At 41.4% G+C, this 13,005-nt stretch overlaps 1 protein-coding gene across 1 annotated transcript in view; it reads left to right on the top strand.

Annotated features, from left to right (window-relative positions):
* LOC128490273 (securin-like) overlaps positions 1–13,005 on the top strand; it is a 31,667-nt gene continuing 18,662 nt past the window's right edge. Inside the window, exons 1-6 of the mRNA XM_053462094.1 lie at positions 1–21; positions 778–896; positions 1,458–1,636; positions 1,720–1,807; positions 3,517–3,675; positions 4,082–4,165. Of these exons, the coding sequence (XP_053318069.1) occupies positions 806–896; positions 1,458–1,636; positions 1,720–1,807; positions 3,517–3,675; positions 4,082–4,155 (591 nt within the window). The 5' untranslated portion in view covers positions 1–21; positions 778–805 and the 3' untranslated portion in view covers positions 4,156–4,165. The remainder of the gene's footprint in view (positions 22–777; positions 897–1,457; positions 1,637–1,719; positions 1,808–3,516; positions 3,676–4,081; positions 4,166–13,005) is intronic.

Genomic DNA, 13,005 nt, shown 5'->3' on the forward strand with positions numbered 1-13,005 from the left:
AAAAGGTTGGTTTGTGACGGGGTATTTGGTTTTATGCGATATACTGGTGTCTTCTCTAAAGCTGTTATGCTGCAGCTCCGTATTATATACTCAGAAATATGTCCTGTGTCTATATGGTCATAGGGCTGAGCTGCATTATTTTTAATGCTTTTCTATCACTTTGCGTAGTGTTTCTTGTGTGTTGTAGCCAATCTGGGTAAAAAGTTCGGGTGCTTGCTCTTCCCGTACCTGTATGATAGGCGTTGTATACACTGTCCGTCTCAATGTTACCTGGATCTGGGTGGCTGCTACCTGTTCCCAGGGTGCAGCTTCATGGTCACCTGCTCTCCAATGCACAGAGTAGTAGTAGAAAGGCTCCCGTTCCTGGGACCCGGTGGCAGCTGCTGGTTATGCTTGAAACTGTCTCTAGTGCCCTTGGAAATAATGCTTCCTTCCGCCAGTTACCGGTTTAAGTGTGCTGATCTGTGAAGGGGCTGCTCGCCGAATTAACTGTGATCATCATATTGTGGGCTGTGCAGCTGCCATGGCTATCATGTTTATAAAAAATTTAGATGCAGGGAGAGTTGGATTAATATAATTAATTGTTCATTTGGCCTTATGCCAAAACATTTGGGATTCTCTCCATGTCTGCTGTAGTACAAGGCTGGCCAGTGCTAATCCTTTAATATGCATTTTACACTGCTGTAGCATATGATGGTGCTATACAAAGCTGGTTATTAACTTCCAGGGCTTATCTATGACTAATGGTGCTAACTTGTTAAATCTAACCTTACTCAGGTCTTGGCAGCTCTTGTGGTAATGAAATATGGCGACTATGATCTTTGTTGAGCAGGAGAATGGTAACCTTGCTGCCAGCATGATGGCTAAAGATCGGGTGAGGCTCCCCTCAAACTCAGGTGAGTGTATCGCTGCATAAAAGCCTGATGTTATGCTGGCTCTATACCGGTTAATGTAGGTTTGCCTAAATACTCTGAGCAATTAAAACTAGCCATGGCTTCCCAGCCTATTCACAAGGGTCTTCTTGGTGAACCCTTTATAAACTGTACCTTCCAGACATCATGTGCATGACGCTTAAGATTCTGAAGAAATGATTGTGTGTCCTAATCTTAAAGGCAGTTTCTTTACTGATAGGGTGGTGGAATAGACTGGCATCTGAAATGGTTCTGGTGTGTTTACTTAATATAGGGAGGGGGGGAATCTAGATCTGAAATGCATACAAGGTTATGACAAGTAAGCTAATGGGCTGTTAATCCAGTGTGATTGACTGACAGAAGGATTTACTGTCTGGGTATATTTATCTTCTGAATCGGCTGATATGGGTCTGCAGAATGGATTAACTTGTTGGCCCATGTCCTCTCCTACATTATTAACCAACTGCTGCAAGAAGTTAACCTTGTATGAAATGTGCATAGCTTTTGAAAGTACTTGCTAACACAATAAAACCTCTCTGATTGCAGCAAAGGGGCTTTCAAGCAAAGGGCAGAATATGTTCCCAGGAAAAGTGTTCAGCGCCTCTGAAAACCTGCCCAAACCATCCAGGAAAGCACTTGGAACTGTCAACAAGCAGCTGGCACCAAACAAAATACCACAGAGTGGGGCAGTTAAAGGAAAAACCAACCTAAACCATGCTAAAAAGGCAAGCTGGGTTCTTATGCTGTGTCCCAATACTTGATGAATACATCTGATTTAAACTTTTTCTTTTCCCCTTGCTTTCTGCAGTCTCAGGTTTCTGAAAGGAAGGTTGTTGCAAAGCCTGTGAAAGAGGCATACCCTGACATTGAGAACTTCTTCCCATACAATCCTTCAGGTGTGTAACTTGGCAACTTCCACTCTGACATCCATTGCTTGATAAATACCGTATTGGCTCGAATATAGGCCGCACTTTTTTCCCCCACTTTAAGTTTTTAAAGTGGGGGTGCGGCCTATATTCGGGGTCTAGCGCCCGACGCCCGGGACATGCAGTCCCGGGCGCCGGGCAGGCAGCGGGGTTAAGATACAGATCCCCCGCAGCGGTGCAGGGGACCTGCATCCTTCTCCCTGATACGCTCAGACAGCCTCCCCTGCCAGCACTTCCCACGGGGGGGGTGCCGGCACGGGAGGTTATCTAAGCGTTTTACCTCTGCCCACCCCCGACTTACCGGAGCAGACTCCCGGGTGTCTTGCGGGGCCGGCGGGAGACATCTACGCAATACGCGTATGCAACTTCCGGTACCGGAAGTTGCATACGCGTATTGCGTAGATGTCCCTCGCCGGCCCCGCAAGACACCTGGGAGTCTGCTCCGGTAAGTCGAGGAGGGGGGGCAGAGGAGGACAGCGGCAGCGTATCGCGGGGAGGGAGGACAGCGGCAGCGTATCGCGGGGAGGGAGGACAGCGGCAGCGTATCGCGGGGAGGGAGGACAGCGGCAGCGTATCGCGGGGAGGGAGGACAGCGGCAGCGTATCGCGGGGAGGGAGGACAGCGGCAGCGTATCGCGGGGAGGGAGGACAGCGGCAGCGTATCGCGGGGAGGGAGGACAGCGGCAGCGTATCGCGGGGAGGGAGGACAGCGGCAGCGTATCGCGGGGAGGGAGGACAGCGGCAGCGTATCTCGGGGAGGGAGGACAGCGGCAGCGTATCTCGGGGAGGGAGGACAGCGGCAGCGTATCTCGGGGAGGGAGGACAGCGGCAGCGTATCTCGGGGAGGGAGGACAGCGGCAGCGTATCTCGGGGGGGGAGGACAGCGGCAGCGTATCGCGGGGAGGGAGGACAGCGGCAGCGTATCGCGGGGAGGGAGGACAGAATGGCAGCATGTTTTTTTGGTGCTTTTTTAAAGAAAAAAAACTTTTTCTTTAAAAAAGCACCAAACTTTTAGGGTGCGGCCTATATACGGGGGCGGCCTATATCCGAGCCAATACGGTAGATAATATATTGGTACTGCTGTGTCTGATATTGCTACTTCTAATTATATGAATATAACCCCCCCCAAGCATCTAAGGTGCTAAAGTGCATCTAATTACCTGCCATTTATTATGCTAGCTGTAGGTGATCATAATAAAATAAGAACTTGTGTAGAAACTGATCCTGTAGATAAAATGCAATCAAAGCAAGACTCTTTAGTTCTGTACCACAGAAACATGGTGCCTTCTCACAAGAGTAGTGTACTTATGACAAAAAGCAGTCATTGAGACCTGGGATAACAAGAATCAGCCCCTTTTTCCCAAGGTAAAAGTGCGGGGTAAAACTTCAACCAAGCATTTTGAAAGTTAGACTTTATTCTCCTGCAAAACACAAGGTGAGATGTGGCTTTTAACTGTATTTCCCTGGCATTGTAGAAGGAACCTGCCCTTCACAAGAGTCTCTGCTGACCCTGCTGTCTTGCTGATTTAACTATGCATTGTGCATGGCAATCCTAGTCCTGCTGGGAAGCATAACATGTTGTGAAGAGTGCCTTCTTAATTTCACTATAGTGAATGAAAATGCTTGCTGTATGCACCAGTGCTGACTGCAACCAGTGACCAACTGTCTCTTCTACCCTAGACTTTGAAAGGTTTCATGTGCCAGAAGACCATAAGCTCAGTCACCTTTGCCTAGCTGGTGTCCCCCTTATTGTTAATGACAATGATGTGGCAAGATTTGAAAAGCTGATACAATTCCAGCCTTCTCCTATGGAAATCCCAACTCTTTCTTGGGAATCGGGTGAGTAAAATTAGCTTTTGGTAGAATTGCTTACCTGAGACACAGGGCTAGGAAAATACCAAGCTTTGTTGGCTCTCTAAATTGTGTTCCTAATACACTGATTATACACAAAATACATGCAAATACAATGCATAAAAATAAATAAATAAATCAAGGCAATTCAGAGAAATTGATTCAAACTATAATACATGTTCCCATTGCATGTCACAAGGGTCTGACTGTGCTGTTGGAAAGGTCAAACTCTTGGTCAATATGTGTAGGATAGTTTTACACACCTGTATGGTCAGTGGTGTTTCTCATATCCGCCGCCGCCCCCCCCCCCGCAGTCTGCAGCTATTGCTTTGTTTGTGTATACAAAGTTGGTTACTTTATGCATTTCTAACACTGATGTCTACCTGTCTTCCAGATCCTGTAAATTATTTGCCTTTTTTGGCCACTCTGGATGAAATCACACTGGATATGCCTGAAATTGAATGTTAAATGTTTAGTTGTCTCTGGTTTTTGTTCTTTTTAACTTAATAAAATTACTGTTTTTAAATAATCATTGGAATGCGTGTATGTTGCTGCCAATTGACATTAAATGGAATTGTCACTCTTTTAAATGAACATCTTAAGCCTGTATTTGGCAGAGGCTATGTCTTCAAACTAAAAAAGGGGGCATGCAATGTAAAGCAGCACTGAGGGTTGCATACAGCAATCGCTAGAATAGAGTACAACCTGCTGTGTTGCTAGCCCACCTTGTCATGCTACTTTTCAGTCAAACATACAATTCTGCATGTTTGTGGCAACCCTCAACCACCCTAATCTGGGAGGGAGCTTTGAAAATCATATGGCTCTCATTTGGACTACAACATTGTTGATTCCTTACAGCAATGCTAACAAAGCATTCCTCCATGGGGCATATCCGTTCTGCTTACAAAAGCCTAGGTGTCTCCATTGCTGATCTCACATGGCCATCTTGGGACACTCGGAAGACTTTACTGAGTTGATGCCTTTCATTGGCTCAACACGGGAAAAAGTTCAGGTTAAAGAGACCTCTGCTGTCATGATAGCTTGTGACATTACATTTTATTTTATTTTTTTTTTCTAAGTTGGTGCAATCAAAGACTTAACTAAAGGGTTGCTCTTCTCTTGGACCAATACAACTGATTATTTATGTATATATTATACCCCCCCTTGGGTATTCAGCCAAACTTATTGTAATCGATAGCCATGCATGTATAATTTTACTAGGTGTTGGTAATACCTGACACGGTTAGGATTTTGTGAAGGTTGTGGTTCATAACATAATTTATACATAAGGAACTGTGTAGCCCCCTAAAATGTATGTTGCTGCATTCATTGTTTAGGCTGTTAAATAGTTACCTAAAGTTAACAAAGTCCAACCCTTCTACCTAACCTTCCTACTCTTGAACCAAAAGAAGGCAAAAAGGCCATGAGGGGGAAAAACTCCTTCTTGACTCCAAAGGGCAATCGGATTTCCCCTTGGATCAAGAAGCTCTAAAATACTCTATGTATAGCCCTATAAATAATGAGACTTCTGTCACATTTTCTATCTCCCCTGGCTGCCCTACTTTGACCATGAAGGAATACTATCTAAATCTCTTGCCTCTGTTTTCTTAAAAACAAACAAGTTATCTGTGCTTGGCAGAGGGTTGGCATATAGCTATCCTAAATCTAATACAAGACCAAAGACTGATTAAGGTCTTTACCGCAGGAAATAGACAAATACTATATAAATGTGAAATAAAGCGCTTATATAGAAAAGAGCTCAGGACCAAGCACTCAGGGTAGTCTCCCTTACACACCAGAAATGTAAAAAGCAGTAAAAAAAAAAAATATATATAAATTGGTAAAGTGTTAACATTTGGTGATGCAAATGCTCAAATTTGTATAATCCTCTTTTAGCGACTGGTTATACCACCCAGTGAAAATAGATCCGTAAATCTTCTTTCCAATGGAGATGACTACATTACATGTAAAACAAACAGTAAATAATCCATCGTGCAACATATAAATAAACAATGTAAGAGAAATGCAGGGAATGGTTAATTTCACTAATTGGATGCACAATATATAGAACACTAACCCTAATTGAACATGCACCTGATGAAGCCGATTAGACAGGCGAAACGCATTGTGCTTTACTTTTTGGAACGCTGGAGATCCTGTTACTGTGAGACGTCACACCGAGGAACCCGGGAACTACCGGAGCTGGTCTGAATCAGACAAATGCTAACAGACTTTTTATCCTTGCGATTTGGATTGTTCGACTCCTATTTGTTGAATCCGTCTTGTAAGCATTCACTTTACTCTCTGATGCTGGAATTAAATTGTTGCATGAAGAAAAATAGACTGTAAGCTCATTTGAGCAGGGTCCTCCTCACCTTTTGTCTCTTTTAGTCATCTTGTTATGTTACATACTACTTGTTATGTCCTCTCTACCCATTGTACAGTGCTACGGAATTTGGTGCTATATAAAACAATAAATATTAGCGACTATTTGCTCAATTTTGTTCTCTTTGAGTACAATATTACCTATAGATTCCTTCATATATGCTTTTTAAAGAGTCTTTCCAAAATTTTTTTTATTTTTTTGGTTTTCTTTTATTATACTGTATGTTGCACGATGGTTTATTTGCTGTGTTTGTTTTACATGTAATTGAGTCATCTCCATTGGAAAGAAAATTTACAGATATTTATATGAGTATACAATTTTATACTTTGTATCACTGGGTGTTATAACATGTCGCTACATTCATAGAGGATTATACAAATTTGAGCATTTGCATCACTAAATGTTATAACAATTTATATATCAGGATAGACAGACAGACTAGAATGGTTTTTATCTGCCATCAGTCTGTGTTTCTATGGTCTGTTTAAAATCTGTTGACGTTTAAAGTTAAGTAGTATAATAAAGTTTAGATGCGTGTTAATATCTAATATATGGTCATATTTCCATTAATGGTCTTGAAACCCCTCTGAGACCAGTATAATTGTGGCTTTGAACAAAATTATTCCAGTGTGGGCGGAGCCAGGATCACAGCGCCCGTTGTGTTCCTCGCTGCCATGTTGCTCAGATTGCTAAAACATGCATAAGTTAAAGATACAAAGTGCTAATATTGGCAGTCAAATGTTCTATGGATTAATGATTTGGTTATATAACAAGATTTGAGATTTAATAATTTAAAAGCTCGATGGATCTCCTCCAGCTGACAATATTTTGTGTATCTGTCATACCAAATCCTGTTTTATATAAACCATATAAGACTATAGTATTACATCAGCCTCTTTCAGCTCTTTGGCATAAGGGTGACTTTTTTTTATATACGTTTAATATAATTTTACTACTAGTGATAAGAATGGACAAGTTGTGCTCTTCCTTGTTTTATGGCAGTGTACTTAAAAACATTTCTGAAGAAAACAAATTCAATGGAACCGTAATATGTAACCTTAACTTGAGTTCCTGAGCCTTTCAGGAGAGGGATCACAACAGTGAAGATGAGGATTGTGACGGGAACGACCTGTACCCCGACTGGGTACTTCCACCATTCGTTGCTTCCTTCTCCCTGTGGCCACTGGGATACCAGCGATTAACCCCTTCAACTTCACAGAACTAGCTTTCAGAGAGAAGGGACAACACTGCAACAGGGCTGCTTTACCACTGTGGCTAGCCGAAGCTGAGCTACACCGTGTGGCTATTTGTCCTGAAAAGGACAATAAGGGACCATAGCAGCCCACCCCAGGCATCAGACGACACTCATGTTGGTCTGGTCTTATAATCGGGGTCATCTTATAATCAGACCTCAAATAGGTGCTTCTGAGTCCCCGGTGTGCAGCCAGGGCAGCGTGTAGATGTCTACGCGATTCGTGTAGACAAATTACGCTGCAGCCGGAAGGAGGTGTGGCTAGCAGTGGTGGTTGCGGCACTGGCACCGGTGCGGGGAACTCTGATCTCTGACAGCCGGGGAAGGTCTGCACGATGGACGCAGACAACCCCCGCTGCTAGCCACACCTCCTTCCGTCTGCAGCGTAAGTTGTCTACGCGAATTGCGTAGACATACACGCTGCCCCGGGAGTCAGAAGCACCGGTAAGTTTGGAGGAGGGAGGGAGAGGGAGTGTTAAATGGGGCCATAAGGCATTTCTGGAGGCAGAGTGTTCTATGCCTTTTAACCCCCTTAATGCCACTCTGCCTCCAGAAATGCCTTTTTAACTCTCTATACGCCACTCTGCCTCCTGACATGCCTAAAACCTCCCTATTTTCTTGCTCACAATTTAGAAACCAAAAACCCACATCTGGTGCAAACGGTCTTTTCTGCTGCTCTTGTTTGGCACCAGTTTTGGTTGCTTGAAGCAGCCAAGCACTGTCAAGAAAGTTCTCCCATTGAGGCCAATGTGGCGATGCTAGTGGAAAATGCTTTGGGTATCGCTCTTACAAAAATGGAGTCCTTGAACACAAGCAGTGCAAAATAAAGACAGAGGCGCCATTCTTTATACTCCATCTTTAATTATGGGTAGGAGATGTGGAGCATCAGATCCCCAAGAGAGCCCTCACACACCAGAGATAGGCAAAGAGCACAGCAAGGCCCATTACCAAAGAGGCAAATGTCTTTCACAAGGCCTATTGCTAGTAATGCGCACCATAATTAAACAAGGACATATATTAAATAAGGATCTATGGTGGAGACCAATTGTTTAATTATGGCAATGATTAGGATTGCTTCCTTCTGTGAGTGCATACACCCTGCATGGGGACAAATAGCCCAGGTGGCCACTTTGTAGTAAAAATTAACAAATAACATGTTTATATTATCCTCCTGGGTGCAGTTAAATACTGTAAGTCTCCTCACACCAGGTCTGTATAAAAATAAGTGTAGTTTGGCCAACTGAACCAGCCAATACATTTAATTACCGGTACCTTACTCTGTGTAGTAGACCGAGTTCTAAACCTAAAGAAATAAAATGGCTTCATTTTGGGGGATCTCTGTCTATGCAAAAGGAGACATGCTGCTGGCGTTAACGTCGCTGAATACCATGAAATCGGAAAAATGGCGGACTACATTTAGCTTGGAAGCGTCAGTGCAGACACCGTGTGAAACTCCTTTCTAAAGGCCAGCAGTGTTTAGAACTCTATGTGACGCGTAAGACAGGGAGGCGGTCGTTTGATTCGCTGACCAATAAGGGCGATCTTTTTGATTTAAAGCGCGTGGGTTGGAAGTGTGAATTTGTATTCGGTGGTGGTTCTCGGTAAGGAAAAGGTTGGTTTGTGACGGGGTTTTTGGTTTTATGCGATATACTGGTGTCTTCTCTAAAGCTGTTATGCTGCAGCTCCCTATTATATACGTAGAACTATGTCCTGTATTTATATGGTCGTAGGGCTGTGTGGAATCTTAGGATGTGGAGAGTGGGTAGGAAGAGGTTAACTGTTTCTGCTATTTGGTGATAAGAGTCTGATGCACTGGGAGGTAGTATTGTTCTGTTGAGGAACAGGATATGTATGGTAGAGGGCATAGGTCAAATTACACAGCTGGTGAGAAACTGGACCATAAGTGTAGGCTCAGGGTCAACTTCAGGGCACAGGATGTCTGCTTTAATTAACTGAAACCCCACCCATGTCATACATATTAATGATATGTAGGTTAGGCTTTTGCCTTTTATGGTAAACCCAGAGATATTACAAGTGTGCCAGCCCTTTTGTAGGAGTTTACTTATTTCTTTTGTTTTCAATGTATATATATTGTGTGAAAATGTAAAGCTGTTAGATTTGCCTGCTTTTGTGCAGATCTCCCTGCAGCTGCTTGTATCCGGAATAAACTTTTATGCATTCAAAGAAGTCTGGTGGTCAGCACAACGTTTGATTTCCACAACAGTTTTTGGCGTAGTCGGCAGGATCCCAACATCCAGGAAACCTGATCGAACCTTTCCTTGGGACTCTCTCCAGGACACACAAACCCAGCGCGCTATTAAGAGGTAAGACACCTTTTGAAATGTCTATTGTTTGTGTCTCCTGTGAGTGGTATTGTTCCCGTGGAAGGTAAGATATTCCTGGTGACGGGATCTTTTTACTTTGAATGTATAAACGTTAATATTAAGGTGGTATACCTAGGTCAGGGATACTGGAACATGTGTGAGTGCTGTGTGACTGAGACCCAGGTGGGTCGGGACTGGGTAATAATCAGACTGCAGCCGCCCCAAGACCCCTGCTAGCCTTTCGGGTGTTGACCAGGGTATCTTGATTGCAAGGGTGGTCTGAGGAAAACCCAGTTGCGTGTTAAATTGAGGGCTGAATGAAGTGGTACACATGAGACCCCTGAGGACGGTTGAAGGACGGTCAGGTTATATTTGATAGAAGGTCCCGGGTATTAATATAAATACCTTTAAGGGAGGAGACTGGCCGTGGTGACGTTGATGTAGTGGACTCAGAGCAAGCACAAGTAGATAATTGTGTCTAATTGTATCTGGTCCAGGAAAAATAAGTTCTTGGTGTATGATTGTGCAAAATTAGTTCCAAGGAAGTGGTGGTCCCAGGAAAAGGGAACCCCGGTTTGGTATTTAAATACCAGGAATTCACGTGAGGTATATAAAATTATTTATTGGAGCAAATTGGGGAATAAGATAAAACTGCAATTCCCTGAGAAGGTACCTTTGATTAAATGTAATATGAAATTGATTAAATAAAAGTGTTTAGAATTACTGGCATGCCTCTCTAAGAATAAAGGCGCAGAAAACTGAAGAAATGACGTCACCCTTGTATGTGTGTGAATAAGAATGCAATAGTGTAAAGAGTGTATGTATATTTTCCTTTCTAAGATGTGCACAAAACTATTATGAGTGTTTGTGAGTTGTACTGTTATGAAAGTAAAAGGATGTATTTAAAAAATAAATAAAAGTAGTGGAAGCATGGGGTGGGCTGCTAGTGGTGGTTGTATGAATGATTTGTAACTGGTATGATGTTATCATTGGGTAAAGAAATAGAATTGTTTGATTGCTCTATAATTGTTTTCAGGTATTAATTTGAACATTCTAGGAAGTGGATATGAGATTTGTAGTTATTGTGATTTATGTAAGTGTCAACCTTGCCTATTCTGTGCATAAAGGAACATTGAAAGAGACTGTAGCTTTGTTCCACCATAACGCCCATGCACAATTATACTAGCAAATAACAGCCTAATTATTTGATTATTATTAAAGTGATGTACAGGAAATGCATATTTAAACAAAATAGGCAAAATAATATAATTGTAACTTGATATTAGTTTTTCTTTTTGTATTTTGGGGATTACGTTTTGAAAATTCCCTGGAGTAATGTTTTTAAGTATGTACAGGATGCCTGACAGTTGCCTCAGCCTGGCCAGCTGGGAAAACTGTGAGGTAAACTTTAAAAAAAATAATAAAAATAAATAAATAATAATTCTACTTAAGAGTTTGCAGTAAGCAAAGTTGTATGGTAGTGAATACAATGCGCATAAGATAACTGCTATCGTAAAAGTTGTTTCTACTCCAATCTGCTTTACCAGTGTGTGTGTGGGATACGAATGAAGTGTGAATGAATGTTGGATATGAACATAAATATTGTTATAATGCGTGTAAAATGGATTAAGCAGATTGGACTTGGAAAATATATAATAGAATACACCCATATCCCTTCATTGGAATAGTTCCCTAACTGTATTTCTATCAGGAATATTTTTTTAGTATTAAATTTGTGAGATTATAATTGTGTTCATTAAGAAATATCAGTTTAGGACACAACGACATCCATATGTCAAGTATATTTATGTACGTGCAATGTCAGATTGTATTAGAATATTGATAAACTAACCATTATGATTTGAGTTATATCTCAACAGGGTTCTCAAGCCACCAGAACTCAGATCAGAAAGAAAGTTGAACGCCTGGTGACTGGTTACTTTGTAACAAGAATGTTCACATAAAGTCATGACTTGACTAGTACCTAGGGGATTCATTTAGGTTATGAATTTATAAGGAAATCTCTGTGGCTTCTAAATCCACAGACACAGGTTCACATCTTTCTAGATTTTATCCCATGGAATTAAAATTTCTAACTACTTTCTTTTTCACACTTAAATGAAAATAATTACAAAAATCTTGTGCTTGTATTCACTAAGTATATTTGTACTTTTAGTCTAGGTAATAACTATGTCAATGCAATGTGTATTTAGATGTAATGTAAGGAGGTTTTCTTTACGGAGTTATGTGGTAGATGTATGGATCTGCCTACCAGTGGAAGTGGTAAATGCTGGTACAGTAAGGAAATGTAAAATACAGGACATGGGCATGTGGCTCTTGAGTCTAGGACAGGACCGTGGGCTGATTGGGATATGAGCCTTATATTGGGAAAATGGACAGTGGATGGGCCAAAAGGTTCTTATTTGCCATCAAAATCATACAAGAGGACAATTTATAAATGTGGATATGCCATTAATTTAAGCATTGGAGTCTCGACATCTACAGGTCAAAGCTGTACAGCCAACAATATATGAAGAAAAATGTGCACCATATCCAATTTAGAGACTTGGTCCTTATTAACAGTTTACAAAGGAACCGCACTGGAAAGGAGATTATCAAGTATTATGTACAACACAGATTTGTTTGTTTCTTGGATCCATATCTCCCATTGCAAGCTTGCTCCTCCCCCAAAAGATTTAAAAGACTGAAATTCTCCTAGTAATTTTATGCTTGTATATACTTGATTTTATTTTATGTTGCTTATTTAGATTTAGATTGTATAATTTCCAGAGAAAGCAGGAAGTTTTAAAAAAGTCTAATTTTACAAATGTTTGTATTTTCTATCCTTTGTTATATTTCAGTGTTATGAACAGAACGCTTATATTGCTCTTACCAATAGTTATGTTGAGAATGTATGAGATTCTCCGTGTTATGTTTGTATTCATATGCCTCATTGTTCAGACAGGGTTATTTTTTTTTATACCCGACCCATTATATTGTAGTGATGAAATGGTAGGATTTAGAAATAAGACTCAAGTTTTACTCCCAGGTCTCCCTAAAACTCTTTATCCTCCCTTTCTGATGTCATAAAATGAGTATGGTCGGTGTTATAATTCTTCAAAGAGAAATGAGGAAGAATAACAGTAGTTCAGACCATTGGGGGTTTGTGTTTAGAACGTACAAATATTGAGGGAGGTATTTTTGTAGGAACTAGTAAGTGTCACAAGTAAGTGCAGGAATCCGGTGTCATTGTACATCTTGTTAATATTGCATGGGAAGAAGATGTTAGGTTATAGGTAAAGCACATATTTATGTGACATTAAATGGGTTTTATTAGGTGTGTGGAAATTATGCAT

Source organism: Spea bombifrons, chromosome 4 (genome assembly GCF_027358695.1).
Source record: "Spea bombifrons isolate aSpeBom1 chromosome 4, aSpeBom1.2.pri, whole genome shotgun sequence".
Classification (NCBI taxonomy): domain Eukaryota; kingdom Metazoa; phylum Chordata; class Amphibia; order Anura; family Pelobatidae; genus Spea; species Spea bombifrons.